Genomic DNA, 14379 nt, shown 5'->3' with positions numbered 1-14379 from the left:
CCAATGGGTTTCTTTAAATATATCAGTAATTGTTGTTTGTGTGAAATAATTGTAAGCACTAATCGGATGTGGCATCAGTGAAAACGCAAGATTTTAATTTTGGTCGGAAACATATTGTAATCCATATCCCTAGTTTGTTAAATAAGTGTTTAACGATTGATAGTGTGAAGGAGCCAAGTAAAAGCAACTACACATCCTCGAGTGTTGCCTGTAGTAACTCAAACCTAAGGTCCTTAAAAACCATGATCTACTTCCGGTGATTAATAATAATATTACATTGCACTTCGAAGGTGCCTTTCAGGACCCCCAAGGTCGCTGTACATATAGTAACAAATAAAAATAAAGCAAGAATAAACAGGCAAGTAATAAATAGTAAATAAAAACACAGTTGAGTTAAAAGGGGGCGATATGTGAGGTAGATGATCAAGAAAGTGCAAGTCTGAAGAGATAGGTTTTGAGTCCGGATTTGTAGGTTAAGAGGGTGGCAGTATTCTGGGGGCCAGGCATAAACGCGTTTCAGAGCTGGGGGGCAGAGCGGCTGAAAGCTCTGGTCCCCATGGAGCTGAGACAGGCAGCGGGTATAGTGAGATGGAGGGAGGAGGATGATCTGAGGGTGCGGGATGGCGTGGCAGCGTGAAGGAGGTCAGAGAGGTTGGGAGGGGCAATGTTATGAATGGCCATGTAGGTGTAAGCGGAGGATCTCGTAGTTGATTCTATCGTTGATTGGGAGCCAGTGGAGTTACTGAAGGACAGGGGTAATGTGATGGCGAGAGAGGTTTTTGGCGGCGATGCGTGCAGCAGTTTTGGACCAGCTGAAGTTTACAGAAGGACCTTTGAGGTACACCGTTAAGGAGGAAAGGCTATGGACGAGGATGGCAGTGTTGTGGGTGGTGAGAGAGGTGGAGACGGTTGATGGAGCCAGGTGAAAGTAAGCTGACCGGGTGATGTTATTTATATGAGTGAAAGGAGTGTGTATTGTCGAGGACAACACTCAGACTCTTGACTAGAGTGGAGGGAAAAACTGAGGAATTGTCAACGCAAAGAGAGAAGGAGTCAACTTTAGAGAGGGTGGATTTGATGGCAATGAGAAGTAATTCAGTTTTATTGCTGCTTAATTTTATGGAGTTGATGGCGAACCACGATTTTATTTCAGAATGGCCTCAGTTAAGGTCAAGTGGTGGAAGTATCGATGTGGGTTTGCTGGAAAGGTAAAGTTGTGTGTCATCCGCAAAATAGTGGAAGGAAATATTGAATTTCTGGAGGTTGGTAGGTTATAAAGTGGAGGTGCCCAAGGTCAGAGCCCTGGGGCACACCTGAGGAGACTGGAAGGGGGTCAGAGGAAAAGGACTTGAGTTGAATGGATTGAGTGCGGCCAGTGAGGTACAAGTGGAAACATTGGAGGGGGCATGGGATAGGCCAAGTAAAGAGAGTCAAGGATGAAATGGGAAATTGTGTCAAAGGCGGCACTTAGGTTGAGGAGGATGAAACTGGAAAGTAAACCAGAATCAGCGTCAATGGGGAGGTGGTGTGTGATCTTGACAAGTGCAGTTTCAGTGCTGTGGCGCGGACAGAAACCGGAAAAAAACTGTTGCTAGTGAGGTGAGCATGAAGTTGGGAGGAGACTACTTTTTCGGACTGAAAGAGTTTACAAAAAACTTGCTAGTGAGATGAGCATGAAGTTGGGAGGAGGCTAATTTTTCGAGTATTTTGGATATGAATCGTAGGTTAAACATAGGGCGGAGAACGCTAAAGTTATTGGGTTATAAACCGGGCTTTTTCAGAATGGGCGTGACTGTGGCAGTTTAAAGGGGAACCACGATTTTATTTCAGAAAGGCCTCAGTTAAGGTCAAGTGGTGGAAGTATCGATGTGGGTTTGCTGGAAAGGTAAAGTTGTGTGTCATCCGCAAAATAGTGGAAGGAAATATTGAATTTCTGGAGGTTGGTAAGTTATAAAGTGGAGGGGCCCAAGGTCAGAGCCCTGGGGCACACCTGAGGAGACTGGAGAGGGGTCAGAGGAAAAGGACTTGAGTTGAATGGATTGAGTGCGGCCAGTGAGGTACAAGTGGAAACATTGGAGGGGGCATGGGATAGGCCAAGTAAAGAGAGTCTGCTAACAAGGACGAAATCGGAAATTGTGTCAAAGGCGGCACTTAGGTTGAGGAGAATGAAACTGGAAAGTAAACCAGAATCAGCGTTAATGGGGAGGTGGTGTGTGATCTTGACAAGTGCGGTTTCAGTGCTGTGGCGCGAACAGAAACCGGGAAAAAAAACTGTTGCTAGTGAGATGAGCATGAAGTTGGGAGGAGACTATTTTTTCGAGTATTTTGGATATGAATTGTAGGTTAAAGATAGGGCGGAGAACGCTAAAGTTATTGGGTTATAAACCGGGCTTTTTCAGAATGGGCGTGACTGTGGCAGTTTTAAGGGCAGAGGGGACACAACCGGTAGAAAGTGAAGAATGGATAATGGCAGAAATGAGGGGAAGCAGCGAAAAGAAGAAGGATTTTATCAGGGAAGAATAAATAGGGTCAAGCAGACATGTGGAGGGCTTCTAAAGAGAGATTATTTCAGATAATTCAGTTGTACTGGGTAAATGAAAGAAGGGTTCCTACAGCTTAAACCAAGTCTTTTTCAGACTTTTGAATGCCTTGTAAAATCAAATTCAAGAGCAAGTTGACAAAAAATTGAAACAAACAAAACACAAAATTAATAAGGGGTATATCTAAAATTTCAAATCCCCTTTTGGTCCAGTTGAAAAGTTTCCATCTGAAAAAAACATAGTAGTCTTTAAAGATTTAAACATGTAAAAAAAACTATTGAAAAGGATGTGTAAAGTACATCATGGATCCTGAGTCCGGCAGATAAATACTAATTCCATAAAAATATTCTACATTGATTAAGCATTTTTATCATGAATGCATTAAATAACTGTGTTTTTTTTTTCCACTAAATCTTTTTAGTTGAAACAAATCTTTAATGTGGTCAAATTTTAAAGACTTTTGAAAATGAGATTTTACACATTTTAAGGCCAATAAAGGCTTTATTTCTAAAATTCAATGACTTTTAAGACTTTTCAGAGATCTGCAGGAACCCTGTAATATGGCTTGACTATTATTTTGTTGAGTGATGAGCCTGACGCAATAGAAAGACACATTAACTAGATTTGGTTTTTACCTGCCAAGCATGGTGTTTGGTTGAGCGGTAAAGATGGCCGGATCCACCACAAATCTTGTATTGTCCACAATAAGAGTCACTCTATCTTTGACACGCTGACCACCACGGGGAACCTCTTTACTGCTGAGGTCATACACATAGATCATATCACACGGTCCTTGGTTAAGGATCTTAGGGTGGTGGTCTCCAACTGTAGTGCCAAAGGACCTAGCCGGTGGTAGAACAAACTGATTCCCTCCAATGTTTGAACTGGGAGGTACCACCCGAGGGGGACGTGGACTAGAAGATCTGGACGATGAACCGCCATCACCGCGTTCTCGGTCTGAGAAATACAAGAATAAAGATCAATTACAAATATTTCAGTTACATTCAGTCTTGTGCGAAAGGCAATTTACACAAGATAAACTAATGGGAATCTAGGAAGTTCAAAAATTTTCGTTCTTGTGAGGTGTATTTTGATACGTGTCATAAAGTGTGATGAAATCCTTTTTTCCCTTTCAAGTCTCTCAATTAAAACCTTAGCATGAGCTGGGAACGTATTGATTAAGTGTTAACCAATAGGCCAGTTTCAGCTTTGTGAACAAAGTTGATGTTAATTTATCATTAATTTAAACATCTCAACTTAACAAATCATCCATCCATCCATTATCTGCACCGCTCATCCTCAGTAGGGTTGCGGGGATGCTGGAGTCCATACCAGCTATCTTCAGGCAGTGGGCAGGGGACCCCCTGAACTGGTTGCCTGTCAGTCGCAGGGCACACAGGGACAGACAATTCGAATTCCGAATTCCATACAGCTCCTTTAAAATATGAAGTTTTCCCAACTTCTCGAAACGTGATTGGACCTGTGCGAATAAATAAATATGTATTTTACTGCCGATTGAGAAGTTCCTTCTATCCATCCATTATCTGCACCGCTTATCCTCAGTAGGGTTGCGGGGGTGCTGGAGCCCATCCCAGCTATATTCGGGCAGTGGGCAGGGGACACCCTGAACTGGTTGTCATTCAATCGCAAGGCACACAGGGACAGACAATTCGCTTGCTCATTCACACCTAGGGACAATTCAGACTGGCCAATTAACCTGACGGCGACGCAGTGGTTAGCGGGTGTGCGGCACAGTTCTGAGGTCATGAGATCGAACCTCCTGTGTGGAGTTTGCATGTTCTCCCCGTGCTTGCGTGGGTTTCCTCCAGGCACTACGGTTTCCTTCCACATTCCAAAAACATGCAAGTTGGGTTAATTGGCCGGTCTGAATTGTCCCTAGGTGTGAATGAGCGAGCGAATTGTCTGTCCCTGTGTTTTCTTAACAGTCACTTAATGTCTGCAATTTAAAGTGGTATCTATTTTTTGTACAAGATAGGGTTATAAAACCAAAATGTGATGTGTCGTATTATGCCATTATTTATTGTAATACAGGCGAGGCTACGGTTTGTGACCTTTCAAATAGGTAGCTAAATGGATTTCAAAAATAATATCGGATATGGAGAGGAAAAAAAAATATCGCAGATTTTTAGATTAGTAAATTCAGGGGGTAGCAAGTCAAAGTGTATGACAAAGAATTGAATCGCAAAATGTGATGAAAATGCTCACTTTAAATATGGAATCATAGCTCGTTTTTTTCTGCATTCCTCACCGTGTTGCTGCGTGGGGGATGTTACATTCCGGATACATGGGGTCAGCTGACTCTCTCCTCTCTCATGGGATGAATCCCTTGAACGGTCACTGGACCGTCGTCGTTGGGCCCAGTAATCTTCAGTCGTCCCCCTCCCGTCGCCGCTACTAGTTTCACTGGTAGGACCAGCCCCGTGCAGATTCATGGTCTGCGTCCACCTCTGCTTCTGATGCTTGCTGTCCAACACTGACACACCACACTTCCTGGTAATCGGGGAAAAAATGCGTAAGATTAAAAATGATTACATACAAATTTTTTCGGCGCATCATTTACCTTGATTACAAAGAAAGATCATATAAAACCATTTTTATTTGATACCCTAAAACTTGGAGTGTCCAGATCTGATACAGATATTGGTTAGACATCAGAACCAAAACCTTTAGATTTTGTTGGTCAGAAACAAGAATGCATGAATTAATGTTTCCTCTAAACTTCCTGATATGAGCTCTGATTGGTGCCGGTTGCACAGGCAGTCCATTCCCATTATTACTCCTGAAGTGCAAGGATGTAGCATGGAGAGAACATGTGATAAAAAATGTCCATACAAAAGGAATTAGCTTTCTGTGTTGGCCATGAGTACCGTAAATTCCGGACTATAGAGCGCACCCGATTATAAGCCGCACCCACCATATTTTAAGAGGATAACCGCTTTTGTACTTACACAAGCCGCACCTGTAGATAAGCCGCATGCGCCCACATTAAAACATGTAACACAATCACAAAATTAACCCAAACCCGACTTTGAGTCCCGCGATTGTACCTGAATGTAAAGTACACAGTCCAAAAACTACAGCCGGCAAAATGAACGGAAAATGATACCAGTACTTAAGGTTTGATGCAGACCTGCAGAGTCCGGGTCCCGTTGAAAATAATCCAAGAAAAAAAAAATGTATATTTCCAAAGGTAAGGGTGGGAAAAACATATATCCACTATTGTCCGCTGCCTCCACAAACACGTCTCACCTTTACTCCACTTCCCATCAGCCCCCGTTGTTTTCACCCCTTCTTTTTGATTCGCCCGTGGAAAACATATCAGAATAAGTCTCTAAAATAAATACATTACAAAAGTATACAGTTGCAAATACATATTATACATGGTTACAAATATTTACAAAGAAAGACTGTATACCGAGAGAGTGTTTAAAGCTTTAATAATAATATTATAACTTTCATCCCAAACCGTGCCTGTGAAGGGTAGCAAAACGCTACTAGCAACACGCTCGCAACACAGTAAACGGCTCTGTTAAAATAAATATACGGTACTTGAAGAAATCACGGTAAAACGTCCTCATCTTCCTCCTTATAACTAACGTCATCAAAGTCATCTTCCCCAGTTTGGGAAAGAGACTTTGTCATATAGACGTCGTCCCACGCTCCCTTATTCAAAAACACGCTAGCAACACACTCGCAAAGTAGAGTCTACGTGCAGTAGCTCTGTTTCCTTCTTTATCGGACTGCTCGATTGCTTTTAGCTCGAAAGCTGTGTCAAGTGCCTTTCTTATTGCAATTTACATGGTGAGGATATATCTACGCTAATTTAAATTGTGCACAAGCTAAGAAGTTGCAGTCTTCCTTGGCCCATATGTTCCACCGGTCTTAATCTTACCTTTTGTACTCGAGCGCCGCTGGCGGCTGTTAGAAAAATGACGCAAATTGGCCGCATCACTGAATAAGCCGCAGGGTTGAACGTTTGGGAACAAAGTAGCGGCTTATAGTCCGGAATTTACGGTAACCTGAATTTGAATTTAGGAGCAGTAAAGTTAAACGTTTATTATGCTAACATGAATGGAATTGAGGAAGCAGAATTACTCAAATTCAAACTAAGTTGTGTTGAATTCAAATCAAATAAATGGATAAATAAAAAATATCTGCTGCTGTCGGGTCAGATTGTATCAATATAGGACATACACCAAGCGGAAATATACTGTAGGTGTCGTAATGAAAGTTTTGATATGCTCCCTGATAGGAGTGGTCAATAAAATCACATCATGATTATAGATAATAGTCTCATTTTTATCACAATTCTTTTTTAAAAACAAAAATGTTCTTTCTTTACTTATCTACTCATTTCTGACCATTTTCCCATCATGTTGAACAAAAAGGAAAAAAACAGACTTATTAACCCAACAATGCCCACTGAACTAGTTTTAAATGTGAATAACGCAAACTTGCATCAAATTGACTAAAGTACATTATAGTCACTGCAGGCTTCAAGCTGGTACGGAAGAAATGACCCTTGTGTCAGTTCACCCTATATGACATTGCATGAATTCCAAAATTCAATAACAAAGATTTTGTTGGTTTCTTTCTTAACTAAAGGTTGATATTTTCGCGTATAAACGTAATGCATCAATTCAGCATGTTTTTTCAGTACAAAATCTAATTGAAATCACGATCACGATGAGTAAAGGGGCCATAAACTTAAAGGTAAAAGAAAAAAAAAGTTTGCGTCTCACACTCAATAAATAACTTGATTGGACGACTATTTGTATTGTCAACATCGTTTTAAGGACAATAAAAGAGTAATGGTGAGAGCATTTTCGGTTTACCATAGAAAAATTCTCATCATTCTGAAAGAAGCTATTGATTGTCTTTAGTTTAGCCAAGATGTACAGAGGTATTAGGATGTAACCTGTAGACAGCACATTTTTGACTTAGTTTCCATAAAAATATTGCCATATAAAATAAGATTCAGACATAAATGCGATTTGCATTTGGACTTCCACCATACGAACAACTCTCACAGAATAATACTTTCAAATGTTCATTATATTTATTGCGTTATTAATTTTGTCCTGCTAGTTTTGGAGTATATTTATGTTAAGTAACATTTAACATATGTTGGCCTGGAGAGGGATGGGCGCAACCAGGCTATACTTGCCCCTACAACCATAATGGTTTAGGGATCCAGCCAACCAACCAACCAACCAACCAAAAAACATTTATTTGTATAGCCACAAAGTCACAAAGGGCTGCACAGGCCAAAATTACAACAACACCTGATTTGAAACCTATATGAGGGCAAGGTAAAAAAAAAAAAAAAAAACTCAGCATGCATTAGGAAAAGTAAGAAACCTTGAAAAAAGGTGTCACAGTAGGTGATCTCTATTTCGATTATTTTAGAGTAAGGACTAGGGCTAGTCCTTATTTGGAATATCTAGAGATATGTGGCATGCCATTTTTAGTGACTGGTGACATCGTACAGACACATATTTGTTTATAAAATGTCCGGCGGAACGTTAAGGGGCTAAGGAACCGTATATAAAAAGAATTCTGTCTACAGTCTTTCTTTGTAAATATTGAATGTTTTACTGTGGGCACATGCTGCTTATAGTCACGTGTGGCTTATATACAGTTGTGGTCAAATGTTTACATACTGTTGTGAAAAACAATGTCATGGCTGTCTTGAGTTTCCAGTTATTTCTACAACCCTGATTTTTCTCTGATAAAGAGTGATTGGAACAGGTAGTTCTTTGAACAGATTGTTCTTTGCCACAAAAAACATGAGATTTGGTACTTTTATGACAATATTATGGGTTAACAGAAAAAGTGATCATATTAGCTGGGTCAAAAAAATACATACAGCAGCGCTAATATTTGGTAACATGTCCCTTAGCCATTTTCACTTCAATTAGGCGCTTTTGGTAGCCATCTATAAGCTTTTCACAAGCTTCTGGTTGAATCTTAGACCACTCCTCATGACAGAATTGGTGCAGTTCAATTAAACCTGATGGCTTTCTGACATGGACTTGTTTCTTCAGCATTGTCCACAACTTCTCAATGTGGTTTAATGTAGGACTTTGGGAAGGCCATTCTAAAACCTTAATTCCAGCCTGATTTAGCCATTCCATTACCACTTTTGATGTGTGTTTGGGGTCATTGTCCTGTTGGAACACTGAACTGCGTCCAAGACCCATTCTCCGAGCTGATGAGTTTAGGTTATCTTGAAGAATTTGAAGGTAATCCTTCTTCATTATCCCATTTACTCTCTGAAAAGCACCAGTTCCAGTGGCAGCAAAACAGCCTCACGGCATGATACTACCACCACCATGCTTGACTGTAGGCATGGTCTACTTAGGGTTAAATGCCTCACCTTTTCTCCTCCTCCAAACATATTGCTGGGCATGGTGGCCAAATAGCTCGATTTTTGTTTCGTCTGACCAAAGAACTTTCCTTCAGAAGGTCTTATCTTTGTCCATGTAATCAGCTGCAAACTTCAGTCGAGCCTTAGGGTGCCGCTTTTGGAGCAAGGGCTTCCTTCTTGCACGGCAGCCTCTCAGTCCATGGAGATGCAAAACACGCTGAACTGTGGACACTGACACCTGTGTTCCAGCAGCTTCTAATTCTTGGCAGATCTGCTTTTTGGTGATTCTCGGTTGTATCTTGACCCTCCTGACCAATTTTCTCTCAGCAGCAGGTGATAGCTTGCGTTTTCTTCCTGATCGTGGCAGTGACAAAACAGTGCCATGCACAAACAATTGTTTTCACTGTTGCTCTTACGACCTGCAGCTGCTTTGAAATGGCTCCAAGTGACTTTCCTGACTTGTTCAAGTCAATGATTCGCTTTTTCAGATCCATGCTGAGCTCCTTTGACTTTTTCATTGTCGTGTTTGTGGGCGTTTGCATCCAATGAGCCCTATTTAAATGGCCTCAGAGAAGTCACCAGCTGTAGTCACTCATAATCACTATCAAGAAGTTATGAGGGCATGCTATGGGGGCTACAGTAGCCCAGGAGGTAGAGCGCTCGTCTTGGGATCAAGGGATCCCAGTTTGAATCCCGGCTTGTCCGTGTTACATGTCGAAGTGTCCTTGGGTAAGACACTGAACCCTTAATACCACTAATAAGCAGGTTAGCGTCTTACATGGCTGCAATACAAGGCCGCTATTGGGAAATGTGAAGCACACTGTAAAGCGCTTTGGGAAGTAATTGACTTGAAAAGCGCTATATAAATGCAGATCATTTCATTTCATTTCATTTTCTCATTTTACGAAAACAATTTTCCAAGTGACCAAAATTGCTATGTATATTTTTGACCCAGAATATTTGATCACTTTTTCTGTTAACCCATAATAAAGTCAGAAAACAACCAAACCTCATGAATGTTTTGTCGTGACAAATAACTCTGTTGTTCCAGTCACTCTATCAGAGAAAAATCAGAGTCACAGAAATAACTGGAAACTCCAGAGAGCCATGACATTATGTTCTTCACAAGTGTATGTAAACTTTTGACCACAACTGTATTTACAAAATGTATTTTCCTTTAAACATGTACTCCACTGTGTGCAGCTTATAGTCCAAATGTTATGGTAATTACAAGTTATTTTGGATATGCATATCAAATTGGTAGCCCTATGCGCTACTCCGTAACAAACAAGTTACAGTAGCTCTCAGCTTAAAAAGGCTTGTGACCCAGGGTCTAGACCAGTGTTTTTTTTTAACCCTTTTTGAACCAAGGTACACTTTTATTTTTAAAAAAGTACAGAGGCACACCGTCCGTCAAAAATGTTTGAAAATGAAGTTATGTCAAATATTTCACTGTACTACCTCGTAGGGAGATAATTAGTATATAAAAAGAAGAAAATAATACTTAAATAAAAAAGACTGATGTGCTTTATGTTTTTATTTTTTACAGAGCAATCTTAAACCGCTTTGTTAAACAAATTAAGTTATTAAATGTACTGTGCTACCTCATGAGCAGATATTTTGTAAATAAAAAGTACAGTGGAACCTCGGTTTTTGAACGCCTCTCAGTTCGAACAAATCGGAGTCCGACCAGAAATTGAGAAATTCTTGCTTCGCTGTTCGGTCAAAAAAATCGGAGTTCGAACGCCGGTAATGCGTGAGTGCGTACGCTAGGGTGCGATGCTGAGCGGCGTACGGGTGTAGGTCGCTCTTTTCGAGACCAACTGTTATTGCGTGCGGACGTGCTTCGTTTTGCTTTCGCTTTTAATATAGGTGTACGAAGTGTTTTAGCCCCTAATTATGCCTCCGAAGAAAGTCAATGCAAGCAGCAAAGTTGCTACAGGTGAAAAAAGAAAAGTAGTGCGTACAACTATTGCTGATCTTGCCTGCGCCTTCTGATGACCACCACAAGGTAAGATATCCTATTCATAATTATTTTCTTTATCCTTTTTTTTATTTTTACACGTTCATGTAAGCGTAATCTTTTGTACGGAAGATTACGATAACGCGAACGTACGATTAGCCTGGGTTAGCTTAAAGTTTACGTTAAACATTCAGTAAACATTCAGGGTGTTGGAACGGAGCCCCCTTTCCAATGAACCGCTCACCACTTGTTGTGGAGACCCGGGTGCTAAATGACTTGTTAACGACCTGATTTTTTTATTTTTACACGTTCATGTTAGCGTAATCTTTCGTACGGAAGATTACGATAACGCGAACGTACGATTAGCCGGGGTTAGCTTTAGGTTTATGTTAAACATTCAACGTAAACATTCAGGGTGTAGGAACGGATTAAAACGATTCACATTATTTTTAATGGGAAAAATGATTTCGGTGATCGAACAAATCGGTTTTCGAACAGGATTCTGGAACGGATTATGGTTGAGAACCGAGGTTCCAATGTATATAAAAATCTACTGCCACCTACAGATATAAATGACTATTAGAGTTCAGCGTCTGAAGATAGCAAAAATACTGAATAATGGTCTGATTTTTTGGAAAGCTAAAATTGGGCAAATTCCAGCGGCACACTAGACAAGGTCTCACGGTACATTAGTGTGCTCCGGCACACTGGTCTAGACTGATCACAAACTGACGATAATCTATGCATGTTAATTGATAGCTGAGAAATAGTACCATTTCTGAGTCAGGGAGCGGGTGACTCATGAGTGCATCATGTCATACGGGGAGACACAGAGAGTACAGCCCACAATCACTTGAGTGACATTCATGTGTTACAAATCAACTTGAGTTGAAACATACTTTTGGTTTACAAGGCCACAAATTGACTTTTATTGAGTTTGTGAAATCAAATAGACATAATACAATTGGAGAAGAAGAGCCCTTGGTTATCATTCATAATCAGCGTGTGATTATTATATTACCCCAAAAGTCTTCGAGGCACAGCTGCAATGTCCTTGAAGAAAGGGGTCACAACAGCCCATTGCAGATCAGAAGGTAAAAATCTTTCAGACCAGACAGACATCCTATCCTCCTAGATACTATACTCTTGCTCCTTACCATTTTGAAGAAACATCACAGACGAGCATCTAATTTCTGACCAAGATTGGATCATTCAAACAAAAGCAGACAGACTAGCACATAGCCAAACGATCAGACCAGTATGGTGAGATTGAACAAAGAAACTAAGGATAAAATGAAAATAGATTGTTTACGGAAAACATCAACTGCCATCCTCTTGCAGGGAAAGAAATACTCATCTGGAGCAGTAATGATTCCACAAATAGTCCCCTTGCTTTTAAAAAGCGTCCACATATAAAGCAGTTTTTTGGAACACATTTAAATCCAATTTTGCTGACTAGGTCAGTGGCCTGAAGTCATGTGGGTGTAAGGCTAAGGTTCACAATATGAGACACACATGATAAATAAATATACATTTATATATATATAATATATCGATCTCTTAAAATAAAGAGGTGAAAGACTCAAAGGGTGAGGGACTCATCAATTATTTAGAGGCTGCTGACACAGACTGAAAAGCAAAAAGAAGCGGCACCAGCAATAAAGAGTGGAAGGAGAACATTACATTGCAAATAAAAATAAAAAATGAGGAATATGAAAAAAACAAAAACGTTTGATGTTGGAATGTGTATGGTACAATAAGCTCCAAATGAGTGAGATAAGGTAGCCAGAGAATATCAACTGCCCTCCTGAAACGTCATTTATAAAATAAGGAAAAAGGGAAAGAAATAGAATAAAGAACTTTTAAGTTTAAAGCTAAAAGCAAGCAGACGTACCGGTCCTGATGAGCTGGCCAAGAGTAGACAAAGCAGCAAGGGATGAGGCAGGGAATGACAGCGGCACAAAAACCTCGCGCTCCTTCGAACAAAGCTGGCTTGCCGTCACTTTCCGCATCCTCGCTCATTACTTTCCAACTTTATCGGCATCGTTTCACAAACTCGATTTGAGGTTATAAAGCAAAAGCCAGCAGCTTCTAACGTGTCGGCATAAAGAACAAGGATAGCGTGCACCGACGTCTGATTCAAAGACTCACAAGAGAGCTTTTACTGTGAATGGCGGCGTGCATGACTGAATCGGAACCGTGACGCCTTCAGGCCAGCTCGTAAACCACTAAACCATTAATTGCTGTTAAAAATGTTGAAAAAATGATCGCAGCAAGGCTTTAGGGCTAGGACCTTAGCTTGGCCTTTTGGCTGAGAGTAAGTGTCCCGGCTCCTAGGCTTTGTAGCGTATTATGAACTGACCGATAACGGATAATGGATAATGAATAACGAAGATAGATCAATAACCCTTAAAAACCCCTAAAATGTCATATTGTCAGATATAACGAAATTGTAAATATGCTTAATTGCTGCTAAAATTATCGAGAAAAATTGTTCAAACCTCACATTGTTTATTTTGCTGTTAATAGTGTCAATAAAATTGTTCTAACCAAAAACTAATTCAGGAATCGACAAAAATTGTTCACACGTCATATTGTTAGATATAACGAAATTGTGAATATGCTTAATTGTTGTTAAATGTGTCGAGGAAAAATGTCCAAACCTTTGCTGTTAATAGTGTCAATAAAATTGTTCAAAAAAAACAAACAAAAAAAAAAACGGTGGGTGGATGGAGCCCATCCCAGCCATCTCCGGGCAGTGGGCAGGGGATACCCTGAAATGGGTGCTAGCCAATTGCAGGGCACACGTGGACAGACAACTCACTCACTCAATCACACCTAGGGACAAGTTGGACCGGCCAATTCACCTGAAATGCATGTCTTTGGAATGTGGGAGGAAACCCACAGGAGCACGGGAGAACATACAAACTCCGCACAGTAAGGCCGGAAGCTGGATTTGAACCCACGCAGGAGGTTCCCACGACCTCAGAACTGTGCCGCACACATAAAATGCGACAGAAAGAAAATGAAAATAAATCCAAACAGCTTGCCAACATCATTTTTGCCGTTCCATGTATTCCGTTACTCCCCGAGCCTGCACAAAATTTAGTCATTTGATTCATATTTAGTTTCTTTTGTCTTTCATTAGCATATTTGATATTGGAGTAATCCAAAAGTAATTGAAAGTAATCCAGTTAAAGTAACCCTACTCAACCCTGCTGGCAAGCCAGTTGCATACCTGTCAACCTGTACGTTTTTGTCGTACAAAGTACGTTTATTATGCATTTTAAGACATGTACGACGTACAAGAAAATCTGTACGGAAAAACGCAAATTTGTCAATTATGGGTAGCATCCGGTATACACCGACTATCATGAAACGGCAAATCAATCAAGTCAAACGAGTTTGCTGCGGTAGGCTCTATCTCGGCAATGTGGCAATGGCTTGAGTTGTCCATTAGATGTCATTGTCACTGAAAACTATTG

At 40.6% G+C, this 14379-nt stretch overlaps 1 protein-coding gene across 2 annotated transcripts in view; it reads right to left on the bottom strand.

Moving 5' to 3' along the window:
• Window positions 1-13098, bottom strand: part of btbd10a (BTB domain containing 10a) — a 28716-nt gene extending 15618 nt beyond the window's left edge. For both annotated transcript variants that reach the window (XM_088339718.1, XM_088339719.1), the window contains exons 1-3: window positions 12789-13098; window positions 4810-5051; window positions 3176-3497 (exon numbers count right to left, since the gene is read on the bottom strand). In XM_088339718.1, coding sequence (XP_088195844.1) covers window positions 3176-3497; window positions 4810-5051; window positions 12789-12916 — 692 coding nt within the window. In that variant the 5' untranslated portion in view covers window positions 12917-13098. The remainder of the gene's footprint in view (window positions 1-3175; window positions 3498-4809; window positions 5052-12788) is intronic.
• Window positions 13099-14379: the final 1281 nt, after the last annotated feature.

Source organism: Urocampus carinirostris, chromosome 7 (assembly GCF_059441175.1).
Source record: "Urocampus carinirostris isolate Australia breed hairy pipefish chromosome 7, RoL_Ucar_1.0, whole genome shotgun sequence".
Taxonomy (NCBI): domain Eukaryota; kingdom Metazoa; phylum Chordata; class Actinopteri; order Syngnathiformes; family Syngnathidae; genus Urocampus; species Urocampus carinirostris.
This window is presented reverse-complemented; position numbering and strand designations above follow the sequence as displayed.